This window comes from Tachyglossus aculeatus, chromosome 17 (genome assembly GCF_015852505.1).
Source record: "Tachyglossus aculeatus isolate mTacAcu1 chromosome 17, mTacAcu1.pri, whole genome shotgun sequence".
Classification (NCBI taxonomy): domain Eukaryota; kingdom Metazoa; phylum Chordata; class Mammalia; order Monotremata; family Tachyglossidae; genus Tachyglossus; species Tachyglossus aculeatus.
The window spans coordinates 48,192,978-48,216,480 of record NC_052082.1 but is presented as its reverse complement, the minus strand read 5'-3'; the positions used below and the strand labels follow the sequence as shown (position 1 = coordinate 48,216,480).

Genomic DNA, 23,503 nt, shown 5'->3' with positions numbered 1-23,503 from the left:
CCCTATTAGATTATAAGCTCCTCGAAGGCAAGAACAATATCCTTACCCTCCCAAGTGTTTCGTACAGTCCTCGGTTTACAGGAAGTGCTCAATAAATACCCAATGGTGAGTGAACAATGAGCACTGTCCAGGATTCCACCCCAAATTAGGAAACCTAAGAGAAACGAACCCCCAGGAAAAAAAAAAAAACCCTCAATTCGTTAAATGCAGTCACAGCCTTTGAGAAACAGATCTTCCAGCACTTCTTCACTGTGACCTCAATAGCAAAATTTGCCTCTGGAAAGTGGCAGAGGAAAAGGACGGGGTGGAGGGAGTGCTGCTGAGGTTGTTCAGGAGATTTGGGGGACTGTAGGAAAGTTGGATCACCCAATCTGGCAAGAGATTTAGTCACAGTCAAAATCCATGCAGGGTTTTCATTGGGTGAGACAGACACTCCCTTCAGAATTGAAGAGAGAAACTAAAGCTTTTTCCTGCATCTTTTAACGAGTCAGCTTTGTATTCTACCCTGGGGGGAAGACTACCAAATAGTCTGCGACTTTTGGCATGGATGAGGCTTGACAGACGGGCGAGGAAACCCATTTTGGCATGAATTTACTCTCCAAGCCAGGTAAGGTGAACAGGCTAGTCAGCGCACATCAGCAAAATCCCTTTTGCCTTTCAGCGCTAAAACGTGCAGAGTTAATAGTGATAATAATAATAATAATAACAATAATGTGGCATTTGTTAAGCTCTTATTATGTGTGAAGCCCTGTACTAGACTCTGGGGTGTATTTAGGATGGTCAGGTCCCACGTGGGGCTCACAGTCTAAGTAAAGGGGAGAACAGGTATTGGATCCCCATTTTGCAGGTGAGGGAACTGAGGCACAGAGAAAATTAAGTGACCTGCCCAGAGTCTCAAAGAAGGTAAGTGACGGAGCCACAGTTAGAGTCAGTTAGCAGTTACCTTAGAGTTGCAATCCTGAAGGCAGGAAGAACCTGACTGCACGAGGATTTGAATTCTTCTCACTGGGTCTAGAGCACCAAGAGTGATTTTCGGCATGTAACGATAAATTCAGGGCAGATCTAGGTGTAGAGAGAAAAGATACAGGTTCGATTGGATGAATGAGCTTTTCACTTACGAGTCTTCTGGGCTCGATTCTGCTGGAGCCTACCGAATCCCAAAATAGGAGTTTTAGGAAATCTCTTCGTAGCTGAGACAGCAACTCTCAATTTTTTTTCCCCCTCAGGGAGGAAATGGGCTACAGACAATCATTTGAGTTCCATAATCCAGAAAGATTAATCCCAGGTGTAAATAATTTCCTTCCTCTCATTTCCGTTTCTCATCCCTTTCCAAGAGATTTCAAGAGTTTGGGTGTTCAAGTGAGCTTTTTTTCCTCTGAGGGAAACAAAAACCTAAAAGCGTGAATGCCTGCTAAAGTTGGTGGTGTATTATAAGGACAAAAGGATTAAAATCAGGGGTGGTGATTGATGGCCATTAAAATTACTATAATAGAACAAGTCTTCAAATGTTCACTATGTACCTGGCTAAAGATATGTGTCTTTAAGAATGAATTTTACTCACTTGTTCTAAATTTTAAAAAATGGATTTAGGAGAAGAAATCCAGATTTTGGGAGGGTTCTTATAATGATAATAATAATGATGGCATTTATTAAGCACTTACTATGTGCAAAGCACTGTTCTAAGCAGGGGGAGGTCACAAGGTGATGCAGTGACTGCTTGCCAAAGATTTAGCTGAAATAAAAAATTTGAACTTACCTATAGCTCTAAAGTGAACCCTCAGTCTCTGTTAAGATTCTGATTTTTAGGCAAAGTGAAGGTGCCTCTAAAAAAAATTTTCAGTACCTCTCTTGTTCTTCAGATCCCTCCTCTGCCCCAGAGAGAAAAGAACTCGGACTTAAGCTTCGGGAAGTGACTAACATTACTTCAGTCAGGGAAATGGCGTGCCCCTGGAATATCTGGTTCATGCCCAAACCTTGCCACGAAGGCTTTGATGCAACAAAAGATATAAACAACAATGTGGAAAAGGCCTCCTTCAAAGTCAGCAGGTGAGAGGTTTTCTTTCTGATCACCATTCCAGCTGCTCCGATGTGACTGTAGGAATGAATCAGGGCTGTAATACTAATTATGTTATTTGTTAAGCACTTTCTATGTGCCACACACTGTACTAAGTTCTGGATAATAATAGTGGTATTTGGCTGTGGAGAACTCTTGGTTATTTGGGGGGAAAATCTTAGGTCAACACCAGTGCCCAGCTGCAGACTGGGGGATATTGCCTAAAATGGTCCTCTCCAGTTGTTGATTGTTTTGTTGTTGTTGTTGTTTTCCCAGAGGATGTTTATGCTCTATTCTGTTCTATTCTGTTCTGTTCTAGTGATTGTTCTATCTATCCCTCAACACATTTCTGGAGCTGATCTGTTTGTGGCTAAGAAGCAAGTGGGTTGTGTCTGTGGCGGGGTCTGGTCTGAGGGAAAAAGTAGGCATGTGGAAATTGCCCATTTAATTTGGGGAAAGTCAGCCACCAAACTGGATCATTCAGTTCCCAAAGTAGATATTTTTGGTCCTCTGTCAAGCAGTTTGATGGTCTATAGCCATTCAATAATCTGATAATCGCCAAATCTCTTTCACTCCGTGAGGGGAAGATCCATGTCCGTGTAAGAATGTTATTTTATTGTAAATGGGTGTATCAGAGACAAAGCTTGCAGAACACTTAAAAACATGGGAGTTTGCCTGTTTTGAGCAAAAATGAGCTAATTTTACCTCTTGCCCATTTACTTCCCCTATTTCATTGTACTTGGATAGGGTTAGAAAATGACTGGCTAGAATATGGCGGTCATAGTATATTAGCTTGTGAGAGAGGTAGCAATTGCATTATTCTCCCTCCCAAGATTCATGCTGGGAAGGGAGAACTCTTTTTAGCCCACTATAAATATGGAATTTAAGAAATAATTTATAGCTGGCTCTGTCGAGAGCAGAAACAGCCTTGGCTTGATTTGAACAATGGTCCAATTGCTCCGATTTTTACAGTGTGGATTTCTCAGAATTCCTGCGGGGGAAAAGTTCAGCTTGAATTGAAACATTACTCCTGGATTTTTACTCCTTGCTTTATGGGAACCACTACCATAAAACAAGAAGCTTAATGAGAAACCCCCTAATCTGACACAGAAGGGTCACAGATTCTTCAGAGAACAGACACTCTGTAGAAGGCCATCGCTGGAGTGGGAACAAAAATAATAGTGGAGAAAGAAGGGGCAGATGGAGGGGGGTCAAAATAATAATGGCTATCGGAGCCTAAAGGTCGCGGTGCCCTAGGAGATATGCGCTCTCTGGATTAGTGAGTACAGTAGCTGTTTGCAGGCAAGACTATCTCTGAAAGGGGCTTTTTTCATCATTATCTAGAGTTTCCGAATGTCTCTTTCCGTAAGACCAATGGAGACTGACAGTGTTATTTTCCAGTCAGTTGTCTTTCTTTGCTGGGATCAGCTTGGCTGACACCAGAGTCCGAAGTGACTCGACACTCCAATGGTTTCCCAAGAAGACTTGGAAAATGGCCTCCCTCAACCGTTGCCTGCTAACGTGGTGAAAATCCAAGGCCCCTCCGGAATGATTGGGGAGCAGTCCCCAACCTGGGGGAGCTCCCAAAGTTGCTGGTAGGGCCCCGGTTCTGAGGCCCTGCCCTAGGAGAACTGTGTTGGGGTGGGTGGAGGGGTCCAGTTCCACCCCCCACACCCCCGACCCTGCCCTCAGCTGAGGGCTGATGTCACAAAGTCCTGAGGAAACCTTCACTTGCATCATCTTTTCCTTTTTTGGGCTGTGAGCAAGACTCCAGGGGCCGGATCTGGAGAAACGGGGTCAGGTCTTCCTGCCCATATGCTGCCCTGCTGGACTATAGTTTGTCAGGGTCACGCTGCCCCACCTCGACCTGAAGGGCAATGAGGGAAGGGGTCAGCTCCCCCTAAGAGGCTGCCAAGCCCAATATGTGCCAGGTCATTAAAAGGATCTGCAGGAGCTAATCCATCTGCTGCCCAACCACTCCCAGGTACCCTCTAAGCTCTGGTTCTTCAACCCTCTGGCTGCTGCCCGGCTTCGGGGGATTTAGGGATGGATAGGGGGCTGGGAACCCTGGTAATGTGGGGTACGATAAGGCAGGGGGATCTGCTTTCTGCCGCCGGCGCTTTCTCCCTTCATTCCGATACTATGGTTATACTGGGTCGACTGTATACAAATTTCAGGATGTGTACTTGGGGGGACATGGCCTAGAGGGATTGGCTGTATGCATGCGTGAGGGTGTGGGCGTGCCTAGATTGATTGACTGTATACGTGCGCATGTATGTGGGTGTATGTGGTGTGAGTGCATGCTTTGGTTGACGGTACACTCGAGTGAGGGTGTTTATGTGTGTGTGGCAGGCTTAGATGGATTGACTGTATATACATGGGAGGATGTGTGTATGTTTGTGTGCCCACTTACGTAGATTTGTTCCCTAGACTTGCATAGTAAATCTGGCATATTTGGGATTTTCCGAAGGGTAATTTCTCCACGTTTTGGAGGGCACGCGCTTCAGGGCAGGCACGGTTAAAATCGTTGTGCTGTTGTGACTTTGCAGACAGGAGGCTTTATACGCTGTAGGGGGCTGCTGCATATCTGTGCCCTGAAAGCAGCACAGGAAGATATATGCATCTTTGTCATTTTGGGTTTGCCTAAAAGTCACCACCTTGACACCTCTGTGACCTCACAGAGTCCCATGTTCGGTGGTATTCTCTCCCTTCCCCAAATGACAGGCTCCGATTTTGAATCCAAACAGGATATGCGGTTTAAAACAATGACCCCCAGGTGGGAGAAACATCTGAAAGCCAGAGCCATGGACAACTGACTCTTCCTCCTCCCCCAGATTTCCCAGAGAAGACAGATTGGGGCAGACAGGTCGGGGCCTCTGCTTGCTCAGGCCGGGCTGAGTATTTAAATTTTTGAGTTGGTCTCTGTGTCCAGCTTTTCTGGGGACATTCGTTTGGAGCTATTGGTCCGGGCTGCTTCCCCGTCTCCCGGACTGCAAGGCCGTCGGGCAGGGGGGTGGGGGTAATCTCCAGCCCTCCGGATCCTGTCACATGCTCATCTGGGCCGGTCTGATTCCTTCCACAGTCTGGGCAAACAAGACGATGCCAGATTACCCGGCCTCAACGTGTCTTGGGACAAGCCCCCTCAGCCTCTGGTGGCCTTGGGCAAGGTCAGTGAGCCCGTCAAGGGAGGAGGGCACAGTCCCATCCTGGGGTCGCAGGGGATTGGCTCTTCGGGTCTCAGTCAGGGTTGCTCTGCCTGCATATGCCACTTCCATCGATGTGTCCAGTTATGGGCTAAGTCTTCGATCCCTAGTGAATGCAGGCACACCTCCCCTGGTCACCTGTTCTTCGGAAGAGGGTCCGATGGCCCAAGTTATAGCCCTTCCATTTTCCGTGGGGTCCTTCTGTGCGGTTCACTCCATGGGGGGCGATGGGGAGGAGGGCACATCCACACTCGCTCATCCCAAGTCCCTAACGAGACCTGAGGTTTCTAGTCTGAGCTGAAAAGCCCCCAGATTGTGGCTGGTTAGCCTGTCCCCTTTCTGTCCTCATAATAGGATAATAATAATTAAGGCATTTATTAAGTACTTACATACTTACTATGTACTTACTAAGTACTTACTAAGTACTATGTACTATGTACTAAGTACTGTGTACTTACTAAGTACTTACATACTTACATACTTACATACTTACTATGTGCCAAGCACTGTTCTAAATGCTGGGGTAGATATAAGGTAATCAGGTTGCCCCACATGGGGCTCACAGCCTTAATCCCCATTTTACAGATGAGGTAACTGAGGCACAGAGAAGTTAGGTGGCTCGCTCAAGGTCACACAGCAGAGAAGTGGTGGAGCCGGGATTAGAACCCACGTCCTCTGACTCTGAAACCCGTGCTCTTTCCACTAATCAATCAATCGTATTTATTGAGCACTTACTGTGTGCAGAGCACTGTACTAAGCGCTTGGGAAGTACAAGTTGGCAACATATAGAGACGGTTCCTACCCAACAGTGGGCTCACAATCTAGAAGGGGCCGCTAAGCCACGCTGCTGGCCCCTTGCCTCATTTTGGCACCTCTCGGCAGAGCCCTGACCCAGCGCCATGCTGGCTCAGCCTGGCCCAAGCCTGACTGCAGGTAGCCAGTCTGGGCTGGGGCCTGGTGGCCCTCGTATCAGGCCTCAAAGAGCCAGGCAGGGTCGCGGCCTCTGCTCTGCATGCGCAGGGGGGCCTTGTGCATTTATGGAAGTTCCTGAGACACCCAAACATCACAAGGCACGGCCGCCCACAGAGACAGCCACAAGTACGGTGCTCCCTCTTGCCTCTGAACATCCCCCAGAAGTGGCACGGACACTGTGGGATTCAGATTGCGTTGGGCAGGGTTGGGTTCGGCTGGCCCACCTCCCAGATTTTTAGCCTGGAAAGAGCAAACCAAGCAATTGCCTTGACGACTGGTTCTTTAGTGGTCCCGGGACGGGCAGGAATGGGCTTTCCCACAGGGGCTGACGGGAGGAGAGAGGCCCCCAGGGGTAGCTTACCTGGGCCACTGGATTTCCACAGTACCTCTGCCCACTGAAAGTCATAGCCCCAACCTGAAGCAGACTTCACCCACTGGGCGCCTAAGGGAGAAAGAAAGGAAGGGGATTTTCATCTCAGGGACCCAAGAGCGGGCCTGTGTGGCATGGTCTTTCAGCTCGAACTCCCTTCCCAAAGATTCACCTCTTGCCTGTGCTTTCAGAAATCTCCTGAACACCATGCCAAGCCCCACCCTCCTCCCACACCGGGCTGCACAAGGCACGTGAGGATCAGAAACTGGGATAACGGAATGACCTTCGAGGACACGCTCCATCGCAAGGCCAAGGGGGTGAGGAGACCACAAACTGAGCCGGGTCTCATCATTTTCATCTTCAGCGGCATTGACCCAATGCCCTCCCGTGCATGGCACTGAGCTGGGAACTACCCCAAACAGAGCCCCTGCCCCCCGACCCCCCCAAGCTTATATTTCTAGACTAGGCACCACCACCTTGGATTTTGACAGCTCCCTTCTTCCTAAGCGCCCCAAGCTTTTTCCGATCCTTCCTGTTATTTAGCCGTGTGAGGTTGGCTAGAATTATTGCTGCATCCCCACTTCACTGATGGGCAGCTGAGATCCAGAAAGATGAAGTGACTTGTCCAAGGTCACACAGTTGTCTGGCAGCATTGCCAGGGCTAGAAACCAGTGGTTTCTGATTTCTGACAGTCCCCTCTGCCTTGGCATTGGGTTGCATCACACAGACAACAAGCAAAGGCAGTTTAGTAGAGCATTAAAACTGGCATCATGCAAAGTAGAAAGCCAACAGTGGTATTTATTGAGTGCTTACTATGTCCCTCTAGACTGTAAGCTCGTCGTGGGCAGGGAATTCATTCATTCAATCGCATTTATTGAGCGCTTACTGTGTGCAGAGCACTGTACTAAGCGCTTGGGAAGTACAAGTCGTCAACATATAGAGACAGGAATGTCTCTACCAACTCTGTTGTTGTACAGCCCCAGGCACTCAGTACAGCACTCTGCATACATAAGCACCCAATAAATACTATGGATCAATTGATGTGCAGAGCACTGTACTGAGCGCTTGGGAGAGTTTAATGCAAAGAATTAGCAGAAGTGTTCCCTGACTATTACACAGGGGTATTAAAGGTAGCAGGTTGGAGTGTGATCAGTCAATGAATGGTATTTATTGGTAGTTTGCTTCATGCAGAGCGCTGTACTAAGTGCCTAGGAGAGTTGGTAGATGTGATCCCTGTCCTCAAGGAGCATAAAGTCTAACATGATGCAAGAGGTGATCCCCGAAGGGGAAGAGGTAATTATGCCTCTTGCCTGTACGGTGAGGAACCCCCTGAGAAAGGGGGACATTGAACCATTTTTGTGAATATAGCTATAATTCTATTTATTCTGATGGTATTGACACCTGTCTACTTGTTTTGTTTTGTTGTCCCTCTCCCCCTGTTAGACTGTGAGCAGGTTGTTCGGTAGGGACCATCTCTATATGTTGCTGATTTGTACCTCCCAAGCTCTTAGTACAGTGCTCCGCACACAGTAAGCGCTCAACACATACGATTGAATGAAGAATGAATGAATTTTTCAGGGAGTGGAGTGAGCGAGGAGGTGGGGCAAATGGGGAGGGGAAATGCTACCAGGGTGGGAATCAGCATAATAATAATGATGGCATTTATTAAGCGCTTACTATGTGCAAAGCACTGTTCTAAGTGCTGGATGCGAGCAGCAAAGAAGCAGGAGTCTAAGTGTCAGGCCCAGGAGCCAGTGAGGGGGCTGAGGGAGCCAGAGAAGTGGGTTTGGGCTGGAGAGTAGAGGGAGAGGAAGAAGAAGATCTAAGACCAGTGCAGAGGTGAGGTTAAATAGAGAACAAGGAACTTTTTGCCCTTTTCTATGTATAACTAAAGCCTTGACACCGACTCTTCCTAGAATCTCGCCTGCACGATGAAATCTTGTCAGGGTGCCGTCATGAATCCCAAGACCTTAGTGAGAGGTCCCAGAGACCAGCCGACCCAACGAGAGGAACTTCTACCTCAAGCCATTGAATTCATCAACCAGTATTACGGTTCCTTCAAAGAGTAAGGTCAAGTCCCCCTTTCCTCCACTCCATCTCACCCATCCCAAAACCCTCTCCCTCTCCCTCTCCCTCTCCCTCTCCCTCTCCCTCTCCCTCTCCCTCTCTCTCTCTCTCTCTCTCTCTCTCCCAGCGCTGCCACCCACCAATCTCTTCCTTATGTCTCTTTCCACACCATTACTCTGGTGCCCAAACTTTGTCTGTGATGGAGAGAGGCCGCAGACCGGCCTAAAGTTCTTAGGGAGATCCCATTTCTGATTCAGGAGAGTAGGCTCTCTTTTCCTGTCGCACATATTCTATGTTAAAGGATTAGACATTGGGATTTGCAGGTAACTGACTGGATGTTAGTTAGAGCTCCTTCTGCCAATAGGAATTGGGGATAATAATAACGATGGCATTTATTAAACGCTTACTATGTGCCGTTCCAAGCGCTGGATGCTCTCTGTGTCTTATTTCAGAGGCTCTCCAGGGAGGAAGGGATAGGGGGATGGTCTCCTCCTCTCTCCTTTAGGAGGGGTGCATTCATTCATTCAATCGTATTTACTGGGAGCTTACTGTGTGCAGAGAGCTGGGTGCATTTAGAAATTGCTACAATCTTTTGGAAGCTGTGACAAAATGGGCTTGCGGGGCACGAGGGAGACCAAGAAAGCTAATGTTGCCATTTAGATTTTCGGTCATTTACCAGAGACAGAGGCTCCTGGGGGCATTTGTGCGATTTGTTTGTTGAGATTCGGCACTTCTGAAGTGCACCCTGATGTCCGGACTTTTCAGGAAAGACTTCAATTGCTCTTTAATCGATCCATACAGCTTCCCCTTGTTGGCAGAGTCCTTCTGCCTTGGAAGTGCAAGATTTTTCCCCTGACCACAACAGGAATGGGGTGTAGAGGCAGGAATTTGTGACTGGATTTTTCAACTCATCTCATGACTAAAGGCCTCGGGGTTTCTGGTGAGCTTAGCTGACACTCCTAACAGGGACACTTTTTCTAGACTCTCTGCCCTGTTAATAATCAATAATTCAATTAATTGTATTTGTTGAGCATATACTGTGCACAGAGCACTATACTAAGCTCTCGGGAGGGAGAATTCAATATAGCTGAGTTGGTGAGACACATTTCCTGCCCTCAACAAATAGCGGTGGTATTCCTTAAGAGCTTACTGAGTGTTAATCACTGTATTAAGCACTGGAATAGAAGAAAAAATAATCAGGACAGTCCCAGTTCCTGTCTCTCAGTGGGCTCACAGTTTAAGTAGGAGGGAGAACAGGTTTTGAATCACCAACTTACAGATGAGGAAACTGAGGCCCAGAGAAGTGAAGTGACTTGCCCAAGCAAATGAAAGAGGCAGAATTAGAACCCCCAGGCCCGCGTTCTCTCCACTGGGCCATGCTGCTTGTTAGTCTCGATGAAGCAGACAGTGTGGCTGAAATGCAGTAAAATCTACCAAACCAAGATCGCAAAATCTTGTGAATAGAGCAGCACCAGAATGATAACTAGCCGCCTTAGTTTCTAGCCCCAAGGAAGAGCCACATGATCCTGTGGGAGCCACTTTAATCCTTCTTTGCCTCAGTTTCCCCCACTACCACAAGGGAGTATTGTCAGTCTCCCCCTCTAGACTGTAAGCTCATTGTGGGCAGGGAATGTGTCTGTTGTTGTACTATACTCTCCCAAGCGCTTAGTACACTGCTTTGCACACAGTAAGCACTCAATAAATACGATAGAATGAAAAAATGCCTGCTCAGTAGAGTGCCCTGCACACGGTAAGTGCTCAATAAAATATGATTGATTAATTGATTTGATTTTTAAAATACTTTGAAGTCTTTGGGGAAAGGGGTTATGGTCATCCTGTTTCAGATGAGCTCCAATCCTGGTGACTATTACTGAGCTCTGAATTCTATTCAGATGAACTTCCCCATGGAGGCAGTGAAATTCTGGACCCTGGGAGTCCCTCCTCCCTGCACAGGTGGAAGGGAACATGTTCACCAACTCTGCTATATTTTACTCTCCCAAGCGCTCAATACAGTGCTCTGCACACAGTAAGCATCAATAAATACGATCACTCGATTGATTTACTGGAGTTGACCAGGGAATTTTAACGGCAAAGCATTCAGAGACCCTACTCTTCCAACGGTCTGTCCTTCCCCCCAAGTGACTGACTGTCTTTGGCCAGGATGAATACTTCCAACTGTTTTGTCTCCAGGCCCCTCGTGATCAAGGTCGAAATACTCTGCCTTGACAAAGAGGCTGTTTTGTTTTACGTTTATCACAGAACTTGGGAGTTCATTCTTTAAATAGTTTTGGCTGTTCCCAATTTCAAGTATCTTCATCTGGCGATTGGAGATCTCAAGGTTGCTTCTTTTTTCTTTTTTAAAAGGGAAATGGAATCAACCATTAAAGGCGAGGCTGGACGTGGGGGAAATCAGTTTTGATCCTTCCCTTGGGGACATAGTTTGGTAGCTGGGAAGGTGTGGAGTGGTGAACAGTTCTTAGGACTGATAACAATAGTTATAGTAACTGTGGTATTTGTTAAGCACTTATGTGCCAAGCGCTGTACTAAGCACAGAGAGTGATATAACCTAAGCAGATTAGACGTAGCCTCTGTCCCGTATGAGACTTATGGTCTAAGAGGGAGGAAGAACAGGTATTTTATCCCCATTTTACAGATGAGGTAACATAGGCCCAGAGAAGTGAAGCGACTTGGCCAGGATCACACAGCAGGGAAATGACAGAGCCAGGACCCTCTGGCTCCCAGGCCTGTGCTCTAACCACTAGGCCTCGCTGCTTCTCGTGGGGAAGTTACTGAACCTCTCTGGGCCCCCTTTCTCCAGGGAGATGATTCATTTCATCCCTGCCCTTCCCCTCCCTAAGAAAGCAAGGATGTTTGGGAACCAATCACTTACCTCTCTGGATCTGTTTCTATTGCACACTCCCAAGCACTTAGTACAGAGCTCTGCACATAGTAAGCGCTCAATAAATACCATTGAGGATGATGATGGATCAACCAATCAATGGTATTTATGGAGTGCTTAGTGTGTGCAGAGCAAGAAGGGAGATCCCCAATCAAAGGTGTTATTGGGAGAAACCCAAACACTGCATGGAAATTCTCTAGGGTGTTCACTCTCCCCCAACCAAGAGGGACAAAACCGTTGGCTCCAAACCCCTCCCAGACAAAGCTAATGGGGGTTTCTTTTGGGGTTGCCTCAGTTGACACCTTCTCACTTCTCACTGTGCCTCGATCTCACCTGTCTCACCGACGACCCCTGGCCCTCGTCCTGCCTCTGGCCTGGTACACCCTCCCTCCTCAAATGTGACAGACAATTACTCTCTCCCCCTTCAAAGACTTATTGAAGGCATGCCTCCTCCAAGAGGTCTTCCCAGACTAAGCCCCACTTTTCCTCATCTTCCAGTCCCTTCTGTGTCACCCTGATTTGCTCCCTTTGGTCTTCCCCCTCTCCCTGCTCCACAGCACTTATATATACATCCGTAATTTCATTTATTTGTATTGATGACTGCCTCCCCTCCTCTAGACTGTGAGCTCGTTAGAGGCAGAAAATGTCACCATTTATTGTACTTTCCCAAGCACTTAGTACAGTGTTCCACACATCGTAAGTGCTTAATAAATACAATAGAATGAATGAACGACACTTTACCGAACGTCGTCCAGTGACATCCCACTTTCCGGGGGCGATACTTCGGGCTCCCGCTTCTGCAGATGGAATTAGTTCCCATTAACGGCACGTCCATTGTTTCTCTTCCCGGCGATTTCCTGTGCTCCAGGGCAAAAATAGAGCAACATCTGGCCAGGGTGGAAGCTGTAACAAAAGAGATAGAAACAACAGGAACTTATCAACTGAAGGAAGAGGAACTCATCTACGCAACCAAGCAGGCCTGGCGTAATGCACCCCGGTGCATTGGCAGGATCCAGTGGTCCAACCTCCAGGTGATTCTCCTTTTCCAGAGGCATGACGGGAATCCAGATAGTGATTCTCAATGATGCGGGTGGGAGGGGAGGGGGAAATTCAATAGCTCACCTGGGAGAGACGTGGCCCGGCCCCGAAGCGAGCAGTCTGGATGGAGAGTCTAGTGGCTGAGGCCCGAGAGCTGCCACTAGCTTTCCCAGAATGCAGGACTGAGCGGGCATTTTTTCAGGGCCCAAAATCACCCTTCAGCATCCGAGTTCTCAGAGGAGCTTGCTCTCTGGAGCTAAAATGAAGGGATTGAATGAGGTCAGAAAATTAAAATTCCTTGTTCTTATTACTGAGTCTCTGCTGAAGGGACTATTTACTCACATGTTTGTATGCCTGACTTCTGAAGAACATTTTACTCCACCTGACAGGTGGCCTTTCCTCCTGGGCAGGGATATAGTGTCTGCCTCTTCCATGGTATTGCACTCTCCCAAGAATTGAATGCAGTGCTCTGCAGATGGCAAGCGCTCAGTAAATACCATTGTTTGAAAATGGGTACCCAGCCCTCACTATCACTCACCTCTTTAATGAAAAAACCTACTGTGAGCAGTAGTCTCTTGCCTTGCTGATACAAGCACTATTTAGAAAAAAAAATACGACTGTAAGCCCACTGGGGGCAGGGGCCATGTCTACCAACTCTGTTGCAATGTACTCTTCCAAGCCCTTAGTACATTACTCTGCACACAGTAAGTGCTCAGTAGATACCAATGATAGATTATCGGTCGCTACGCGAATGTATAAATCCCCCAAGGGAAAGAATCAGCATGGCCTAGTGTCAGTTCTGACCCGGGCTCTAATCCTGGCTCCACCACTTGTCTGCTCTGTGACCCTGGGCAAGTCACTCATTTTTTCTGTGCCTCACTTAACTCAGCTGTAAAATGGGGATCAATACTATGAGCCCCATGTGGGACAGGCACCGTGTCCAACCTGATTAACTTGTATCTATCCCAGCGCTTAGTACAGTGCCTGTCACATAGTAAGCACTTGACAAATACCATAAAAAAAAAACAAAAGGGAAAGGAGGGAGTCTGGCTATGGATCGAAAATCAATCAGCAGTATTTATTGAGTGCCTATTGCATGCAGAGCCTTGTACTAAGTGCTTGGAAGCGTACAATAGAATTAGAAGACATGATACATGCCCTCCAGGACCTTAGAGCCTAAAAGAAATGGCATCAATTCTACCACCCACGCTGGGATCTTTCTGTTGGGGCTTCAGGGAGAAGTGTGAATGCTTGCTACCCTGCTGCTCTTCCCGTGCTGGGGCTGTCTTAACATAGAAATATTTCTTAACATAGAAATTAAGAATATTTTTTAACATAGAAATAGGGGGAGCGGTAGGAGGGTTGGGAAGGGAACAGGGAAGGGGCAAATAGATAAATGTGCCCGTGACCCCTGTACATTTCTGTGGGCTATTAAACATATTCTGTGGGTCCAAATGCTCACCACTCTATCAGCGTGGTTGTTTCCCATAAAACAGAGATAGAGAGGGTTACGTGAATATATATGCGCCTCATCCTTGTTCGCCTATTATCTTCTGTTGATGACCTGGTTGTGAATCATATTTAAACTGTGTCTGATGGAGTTGGCCTTTCGCGGTTGGGGTGTCCACAGGTGTTTGATGCCAGGAAGTGTACCACAGCCAAGGAGATGTTTGAGCATATCTGCAGGCACATCCGATATTCCACCAACAATGGCCACATCAGGTGAGGGCTCTTTTCCTGGAAGACTGAGACCAAGCTTCACTTCCCCCTTGTTTTCTTCTTCGCTGTTAGAGAAGCAGCAGAGCTTAATGGAAAGACCTTTAGAGAAGCAGTGTGTCTAGAGAAGCAGTGTGGCTCAGTGGAAAGAGCCCGGGCTTTGGAGTCAGAGGTCATGGGTTCAAATCCCGCCTCCGCCACTTGTCAGCTGTGTGACTTTGGGCAAGTCACTTCACTTCTCTGTGCCTCCATTACCTCATCTGTAAAATGGGGCTGAAGACTGTGAGCCCCATGTGGGACAACCTGATAACCTTGTATCCCCCCCAGCACTTAGAACAGTGCCTTGCACATAGTAAGCGCTTAATAAATGCCATTATTATTATTATTGGGAGCCAGTGGGCCTCAGTTCGAATCCCAGCTCCGCCACTTGGCTGCTGTTTGACTCTGCACAAGTCATTTCACTTCTCTGTGCTTCAGGCTCTTCATCTGTAAAATGGGGATTAAGACTGAGACCCCCGTGGGGGGCAGGGACTGTTTCCAACCTGACAAACTTGTACCTACCTACCTCAGTGTTTAGTACAGTGCCTGGCACATAGTAAGTGCCTAACAAATACCATAATAATAATAATAATAATGGCATTTGATAAACACTTACTATGTGCAAAGCACCGTCCTAAGCGCTGGGGGGGATACAAGGTGATCAAATTGTCCCACGTGGGGCTCACAGTCTCCATCCCCATTTTACAGATGAGGGAACTGAGGCACAGGGAAGTTAAGTGACTTGCCCAAAGTCACACAGCTGACAAGCAGTGGAGCCAGGATTAGAACCCAAGCTTGTGCTCTTTCCACTGAGCCACGCCGCTTAAGAAGAAACTGCTTTTAACCCCAAATATTCTGGGCACTGGGAGGTGGAGAAGACAAGAGGGCAGTGAACCAGGGAGAAGGAATTGTAGGTGTGGGATGTGCTGGAGTCATGATTTCGGCAGCTCAAGTCTGGCAAGCACAGAAAATTCGCCACTGGCACTCATGCCTCTACAACCCCTTTCTACCTTCACTTCCAGGTCAAAGAGCAGAAAAAGGCAGCACTTCCTCCCAATGACAGGGTGAGAGGGAAGGAAGTTGTAGCAGGAAGGATTCCAGAGTGGTTTCATTGGTGCCCAAGAGGAGCTCCTCCACTAATTCATTCTTTCAATCATATTTATTGAGCGCTTACTGTGTGCAGAGCACTGTACTAAGCGCTTGGGAAGTCCAAGTTGGCAACATATAGAGACGGTCCCTACCCAACAGCAGGCTCACAGTCTAGAAGGGGGAGAAGTAAAAGGGGGCACAGTCTAGAAGGGGGAGCCTCACTAATGGCTGAGGTTATACAGGGGGAGCCTGGGCCATGCCAGGGTGGGAAGGATGAAAGATGTCCGGTTTCAAATGGTCTGTCTCTGTGCCTTGGGGTAGATCTGCCATCACCATCTTCCCTCAGCGGAGCGACGGGAAGCACGACTTCCGGATCTGGAACAGCCAGCTGGTCCGCTACGCCGGCTACTCGATGCCCGACAGCTCCGTCGTGGGGGACCCAGCCTGCGTGGAATTCACCCAGGTATGGGCCCTCGCCCTTCCAGAATCAAACAATCATTGGTTCATTTTTTTGAGCACTTACTATGTGCAGACCACTGTACTAAGCGCTTGGGCGAGTACGGTATAACAGAATTAGCACGTTCCCTCCTCATAACAAGCCCACAGTCTATAGGGGAAGACAACATTAATATAAACAAATAATTTATAACATAATCTAAAGGTACGTACTTAAGCTCTGTGAGGCTGGGGGTGAGGCAAATAGCTGATGTCCAAAGGTCACGGATCCAAGGGCCTAGACGACACAGGAGGGAGAGAGCTGGCGTAAAGAGGGCTTAATTGGGGAAGGTCTCTTGAAGGAGATATGACCTTAATAATGCTTTGAAGATGAAGAGAGAAGGCGGTCTGTTGTATAAGGAGGGGTCAGCTGGGTGGCTAGGCTGGGGGAGGACATGGGAAAGGGGTCGGCGGCGAGACAGACGAGATTGGGACAATCTGGGAGAATCCATGTCAAGAGAGGTGCAAGGTGGGAAAAGGAAGTGGAGATGGGGCAGGGATGCTGCAAGGGGGCAGGCTGTAAGCCCCCTGTTCTGCCTGTCCTCCTACCACTCTTCCTCCAGCTGTGCATGGACCTGGGCTGGAAACCCAACTTTGGCCGCTTTGATGTGTTGCCACTGATCCTTCAAGCCAACGGCCAGGACCCCGAACTCTTTGAAATCCCACCAGACCTGATCCTGGAAGTGGCCATGGAACATCCCAAGTAAGTGGCTCGGGGGAGGGGGAAGAACCAGATAAAAGCAGCCGGGACCGTCCTGAAAGACCCCCATTGCTGCCCCAGGATGGTGGCAGGTTGGGGGGGGGGGGGATATTTACTATTCTATTCATATTTATTATTCTATTTATTTTGTTAATGATGTGCATTTAGCTTTAATTCTATTTGTTCTGATGACTTGACACCTGTCCACATATTTTGTTTTGTTGTCTGTCTCCCCCTTCTATTCATTCATTCATTCAATCGTATTTATTGAGCACTTACTGTGTGCAGAGCACTGTACTAAGTGCTTGGGAAGTACAAGTTGGTGACATATGGAGACGGTCCCTACCCAACAGTGGGCTCACAGTCTAGAAGGGGGAGACAGAGAACAAAACAAAACATACTAACAAAATAAAATAAATAGAATAAATATGTACAAGTAAAATAAATAAATAGAGTAATAAATACATACAAACATATATACAGGTGCTGTAGGGAAGGAGGTAAGGCGGGGGGATGGGGAGGGGGAGAGGAAGGAGGGGGCTCAGTACGGGAAATCCTCTAGACTGTGAGCCCGTTGTTGGGTAGGGACTGTCTCTATGTGTTGCCAACTTGTACTTCCCAAGCGCTTAGTACAGTGCTCTGCACACAGTAAGTGCTCAATAAATACGATTGAATGAATGAATATGTTGCCAACTTGTATTTCCCAAGCGCTAGTACAGTGTCCTGCACACAGTAAGTGCTCAATAAATACGATTGAATGAATGAATGGAAAGGGGTCTAAAGGCCTGGACAACCCCCAGAGACTTTTCTTTAAGGTTGAAATGGTGTCCAATTAAACAGCGAGGGGATAACTTTTATGATCTGCCAAGCTGCAGTAATATACCAGCGTGACACGCTATTTTCTCCGGGAGTGAATGAAAGGGTGTTGATGTATGACGGGCAGGGGACGGGATCCCTCTCCGGGAGCCAGAAGGATGGCTGCCATGTCTGGGAGTGGTTTGCATCACTAAGGCAGCCACTTCCCTGGCTCGGCCTCACTGCTCTCTCCCTCTGCTCCTCCTTTCCCCTCCCTTGGCCATCTTGCCTTCTCATCCAGTCTGCCTGACAGCCCTCCTGGGATATCCTTAGAATCATGGGGCTGGAAGGGGTGGTTTAGAAGTCATCGGGTCCAGCCCCCTGTCTCCAGGCATACCTATAAGGCTGTTTAGCCGATTTTTCTTCCCCCTAGACCTTGCTTGGTTTATGTTGCTCATCTGAGCATTCCTGGGCCTTCCCATCTTTCCTGCTGGGCTGGATTCCCTTTCCAGGGCCCATTTTTTTTTAGTGGTATTTGTTAATCACTTATTATGTACCAGGCACTGCACTGTTCAGCGCTTAGAAACGTGCTTGACACACAGTAAGCATTTAACAAAATGCCATTATTATTATTATTATTACTAAGCCACGGGGGCAATACAAGATAATTAAGTTGGACACAGTCCCTTTCTCACATGGGGCTCCCAGCCTAAGGGAGAACAGTTATCAAATCCCCATATTTCAGAGAAGGAACTTGAGGTGGGGAGAAGTAAAATGACTTGCCCAAGGTTACCTTGCACCTTTCCCAGCAGTTAGCACAGTGCATAGCAATCAATCAATCAATCAATCAATCATTTATTGAGCACTTACTGTGTGCAGAGCACTGGACTAAGCGCTTGGGAAGTACAAGTTGGCAACACATAGAGACGGTCCCTACCCAAAAGTGGGCTCACAGTCTAGAAGGGGAAGACAGAGAACAAAACAAAACATATTAACAAAATAAAATAAATAGGATATGTACAAGTAAAATAAATAAATAGAGAAATAAATACGTACAAACATGTATACATATACATATACATACATACATATATATACAGCATATGGCTCAGTGGGAAGAGCCCGGGCTTTGGAGTCAGCGGTCATGGGTTCAAATCCCAGCTCCGCCAATTGTCAGCTGTGTGACTTTGGGCAAGTCACTTCACTTCTCTGGGCCTCAGTTACCTCATCTGTAAAATGGGGATTAAGACTGTGAGCCCCCCGTGGGACAACCTGATCACCTTGTAACCTCCCCAGAGCTTAGACCAGTGCTTTGCACATAGTAAGCGCTTAATAAATGCCATCATTATTATCAGTTAGTGCTTAATAAATACCACAATGGAAAACCTTTGGAGTACAACCTAAGCCACACTGCTCAAGGAGGTTTGGCTCAATGAGAATCCAGTATGGAAATGGAAAGTCCCTAATGCAGGGGGGTCGGTGATTTAATCTTCAAAGGGATAACCTCTAGGCGCCAATGGAAAGTTTCCTACAGCCCCATTTTCTCGTCCTCCCGACAAAGTTGGGAAGGGGTTCTTGGCCTTGCCCTCCTGAAGATGCCCTTGGGAGAGAGGGAAGGGCCCTGATTGATGGGGCCTTCTGGTCCCCCCCAAGGTACAAGTGGTTCCAGGAGTTGAATCTGAAGTGGTACGCCCTGCCGGCCGTGGCTAACATGCTGCTGGAGGTGGGAGGCCTGGAATTCCCGGGATGCCCCTTCAATGGCTGGTACATGGGCACTGAGATTGGCGTCCGGGACTTCTGCGACGTGCAGCGCTACAACGTCCTGGAGGTAGTTGTATGGGCCTATTCTGAATGGGGCAGCTGAGGGATGAGGCAGCTGTATTATTGTTATTATTATGAATAAATATAAAATAAATATAATAATATAAATGCTGAGAAGCGGCACAGCTGAGCAGTGGATAGAGCACGGGGCTGGGATTCAGAAGGCCATGGGTTCTAATCCCGGCTCTGCCCCTTGTCTGCTCTGTGACCAGTCACTTCACTTCCCTGGGCCTCAGTTCCCTCGTCTGTAAAATGGGGATTGAGCCTGTGAGCCCCACATGGACCTGGAATGTGTCTAACCCAATTTGCTTGTACCCACCCCAGCACTTATACAGTAGTGAGCACTTGACAAACACCGTAATAGTAATAATTACGGAAAGGCCGTGGAGTAATGAGCACCTGTGGGGAGGGACAGTAGTGAGGCGAGTGGATGTGGGGTGGGATGGTCGTGGGGCGGGTGATTGGCGTGGGATAGTTGCGGGGTAGCATCCGAGCGGCAGGATGGAGATTGAAGGAGCGGCTATGAGATAGGCCAGTTGTGACACCTACCAGTCAGATCCCAAGTTGATGGATGACCTGATCCCTCCTCTCTCTTTCCACGCTAGGAAGTGGGAAAGAGAATGGGCCTGGACACTAACAAGACGTCATCTCTATGGAAGGACCAAGCAGTGATTGAAGTTAACGTGGCCGTGCTTCACAGTTTCCAGGTGTGTTCCTGGGCTCGCTACCATACTTACGGGCATAGACATCTCCCTTTCCCTCTGGAGTGAGATCTGGGCTGGGGCCCCCCAGCTGGACCCTAAGAGAAAAGAATCTTTCAGGCTTGGATGCAAAAGATTAAGCCGACACCCAACGTTCCTTCTGCTCCCCAAATCAAATAAACGCTTAAGATTCAGCCTGGCTCAACGGAAAGGGCACGGGCTTGAGAGTCAGAGGTCATGGGTTCAAATCTCGGCTCTACCACTTGTCAGCTATGTGACTTTGGGCCGGTCATTTCACTTCTCTGTGTCTCAGTTCCCTCATCTGTAAGACTGTGAGTCCCACGTGGGACAACGTGATTATCTTGTATCTCCCCTAGGGCTTAGAATAGTGCCTTGCACATAGTAAGCGCTTAACAAACAATAATAATAATAGCATTTATTAAGCACTTACTATGTGCAAAGCACTATTCTAAGCACTAGGGGAGGTTACAAGGTGATCAGGTTGTCCCACGGGGGGCTCACAGTCAATCCCTATTTTACAGATGAGGTAACTGAGCTACAGAGAAGTGAAGTGACTTGCCCAAAGTCACACAGCTGACAATTGGCAGAGCCGGGATTTGAACCCATAATCACTGACTCCAAAGCCCGGGCTCTTTCCACTGAGCCAAATGCCATCATCATTATTTGTATTCCTTTCTCTCCCCTTAATTTATCCAGCAGTCACTTTTATGGGGGCCTAAGAACATCTTTTACTCTAGCAGGGAGTAAAAATATAGTGTGGATTTATTGTATTTATTTCTTAGTGTAGCAGCAGTAGAAGTGATTAAGTGCTCTCTGTCTGCAGAGCACTTTACTAAGTGCTGGGAAGGAATACATGGGTGGAAATTGGACAAGGCTCCCTGACCTTCAGGGGTTCACAATCTAAGAATATCAGGTAGGGAAAGGGGACTGGCAACAGATAAGTGGCTCGTTGTTGTGGATAGAACATGGTTTGGGAGTCAGAAGGTCATGAGTTCTAATCCCATCTCCCCACTTGTCTGTTGTGTGACACTTCACGTCTCTGTGCCTTAGTTACCTCATCTGTAAAATGGGGATTGAGACCGGGAGCCCCACGTGGGTCAGGACCGTGTCCAACCTGATTTGCTTGTATCTACCCCAGCGCTTAGTACCATGTCTGACACATAGTAAGCGCTTAGCAAATGCCTTGAAAAAAACCAGATACATATAAGGAGAAATTCAGCAGTTAACCACTAAACATAAAAGACATACTTAAAATTGCAAAATTATTATGCAAGATTATTATCATTATTGTACCTATTAAGTACTTAGAATGATCAGATGATCTGTGTCACAGTCTTATAGGTTGGGAAAGCAGTTATCTTATTCTCATTTTACAGACGAGGACAATAGAGGTCCAGAGAGGTGTTAAGTCACTTACCCAAAGTCAGCAAGCAGAGCAGGGCAGCGTGAATCTATCAATCAATCAATCGTATTTATTGAGCGCTTACTGTGTGCAGAGCACTGTCCTAAGCGCTTGGGAAGTACAAGTTGGCAACATATGCATGGTTTAGCGGAAAGAGCCCGGGCTTGGGAGTCAGAGGCTGTGGGTTTTAATCCTGGCTCCGCCACTTGTCAGCTGTGTGACTGGGCAAGTCCCTTAACTTCTTGGGCCTCAGTTACCTCATCTGTAAAGTGGGGGTTAAGACCGTGAACCCCATGTAGGACAACCTAATTGCCCTGTATCTACTCCAGCGATTAGAACAGTGCTTGGCATATATTCATTCATTCATTCAATCGTATTTATTGAGCGCTTACTGTGGGAAGTCCAAGTTGGCAACACCTAGAGACGGTCCCTACCCAACAGCGGGCTCACAGTCTAGAAGGGGGAGACAGACAACAAAACAAAACATATTAACAAAATGAAATAAATAGAATAGTAAATATGTACAAGTAAAATGAATACAGTAATAAATATGTACTTCATTCATTCATTCAATCGCATTTATTGAGAGCTTACTGTGTGCAGAGCACTGTACTAAGCGCTTGGGAAGTCCAAGTTGGCAACATCTAGAGACGGTCCCTACCCAACAGCGGGCTCACAGTCTAGAAGGGGGAGACAGACAACAAAACAAAACATATTAACAAAATGAAATAAATAGAATAGTAAATATGTACAAGTAAAATGAATAAAGTAATAAATGTATACTTCATTCATTCATTCAATTGCATTTATTGAATGCTTACTGTGTGCAGAGCACTGTACTAAGCACTTGGGAAGTCCAAGTTGGCAACATATAGAGGGTCCAGGGCCAGTCAGAAGGGGCATTTTCCAGGCTCAAGTCTAGAAATCCACCTAGCCCCCCCGGGAATGTCATCATCGGCTGGCCCATGCATCACTCACTGCTAACAAGCTCCTCAAGGCATTTAATTAACAGCTTTGCTGCTGACTGTACTTCTTTAAACCGCAACAGATTGAGCAGAAGTGTGTTTAAAACAAATTAGAGACATTCTTTAACACACACTTGCCGTGCCGGAGCAACAAATGACAGCTGAAACCGCTGACAGTCTGACAGAGAGAGAATACGCTAAGCCCCACTCTCTGTGAAACCACTTCCGTCAGACGTCTGGCTCAAGGAGATGCCAGTGAGGGGTGAACGAGATGACTCCAGCCCAACTCAAACAGGCTCCCCAAAACTCTGGGGGTTCGGGGAAGTTGGGATGGCTTTCCTGTTTGATTTGCAAAGCTTGGCCAGGAGTGGAGGGGATCATCATCATCAATCGTATTTATTGAGCGTTTACTGTGTGCAGAGCACTGTACTAAACGCTTGGGAAGTACAAGTTGGCAACATAGAGACAGTCCCTACCCAACAGTGGGGATGCTCCTTGAGGGAAGGGATCTGCCGATCAACTGTATTGCCATCTCCCGAGCGCTTAGTACAGTGCTCTGCACACCGTAAGTGCTCAATAAATACCACTGATGGATCAATTAGTTGAAAATGGGACAAGAAAAAGGAAACTTCTAGAAAGGCTCAGAGAAGCAGCGTGGCTCAATGGAAAGAGCCCGGGCTTTGGAGTCAGAGGTCAGGGGTTCAAATTCCGGCTCCGCCAACCGTCAGCTGTGTGACTTTGGGTAAGTCGCTTAATTTCTCTGTGCCTCAGTTCCCTCATCTGTAAAATGGGGATTAAGACTGTGAGCCCCCCCGTGGGACAACCTGATCACCTTGTAACCTCCCCAGCGCTTAGAACAGTGCTTTGCACATAGTAAGCGCTTAATAAATGCCATTATCATTATTATTATTATATGCAAGGAGTAGTGAATAGAACTTGAGCCTAGGAGTCAGAAGAGAATGGGTTCTAAACCCAGCTCTGCCACTTGTCTGCTGTGTGACCTTGGGCAAGTCCTTTCACTTCTCTGTGCCTCAGTTACCTCATCTGTAAAATGGGGATTGAGACTGTGAGCCCATGTGGGACAGGGACTGTGTCCAACCTGATTAGCTTGTATCCACCCCGACACTTAGTACAGTGCCTGGCTCACAGTAAGCGTT

General features: G+C 47.5%; 1 protein-coding gene across 1 annotated transcript in view; it reads left to right on the top strand.

Annotated features, from left to right (window-relative positions):
* Positions 1-5,160: 5,160 nt before the first annotated feature.
* NOS2 (nitric oxide synthase 2) overlaps positions 5,161-23,503 on the top strand; it is a 41,714-nt gene continuing 23,371 nt past the window's right edge. Inside the window, exons 1-9 of the mRNA XM_038759200.1 lie at positions 5,161-5,220; positions 6,790-6,915; positions 8,515-8,663; positions 12,433-12,595; positions 14,233-14,324; positions 15,768-15,909; positions 16,505-16,644; positions 19,090-19,264; positions 19,863-19,964. Of these exons, the coding sequence (XP_038615128.1) occupies positions 6,877-6,915; positions 8,515-8,663; positions 12,433-12,595; positions 14,233-14,324; positions 15,768-15,909; positions 16,505-16,644; positions 19,090-19,264; positions 19,863-19,964 (1,002 nt within the window). The 5' untranslated portion in view covers positions 5,161-5,220; positions 6,790-6,876. The remainder of the gene's footprint in view (positions 5,221-6,789; positions 6,916-8,514; positions 8,664-12,432; positions 12,596-14,232; positions 14,325-15,767; positions 15,910-16,504; positions 16,645-19,089; positions 19,265-19,862; positions 19,965-23,503) is intronic.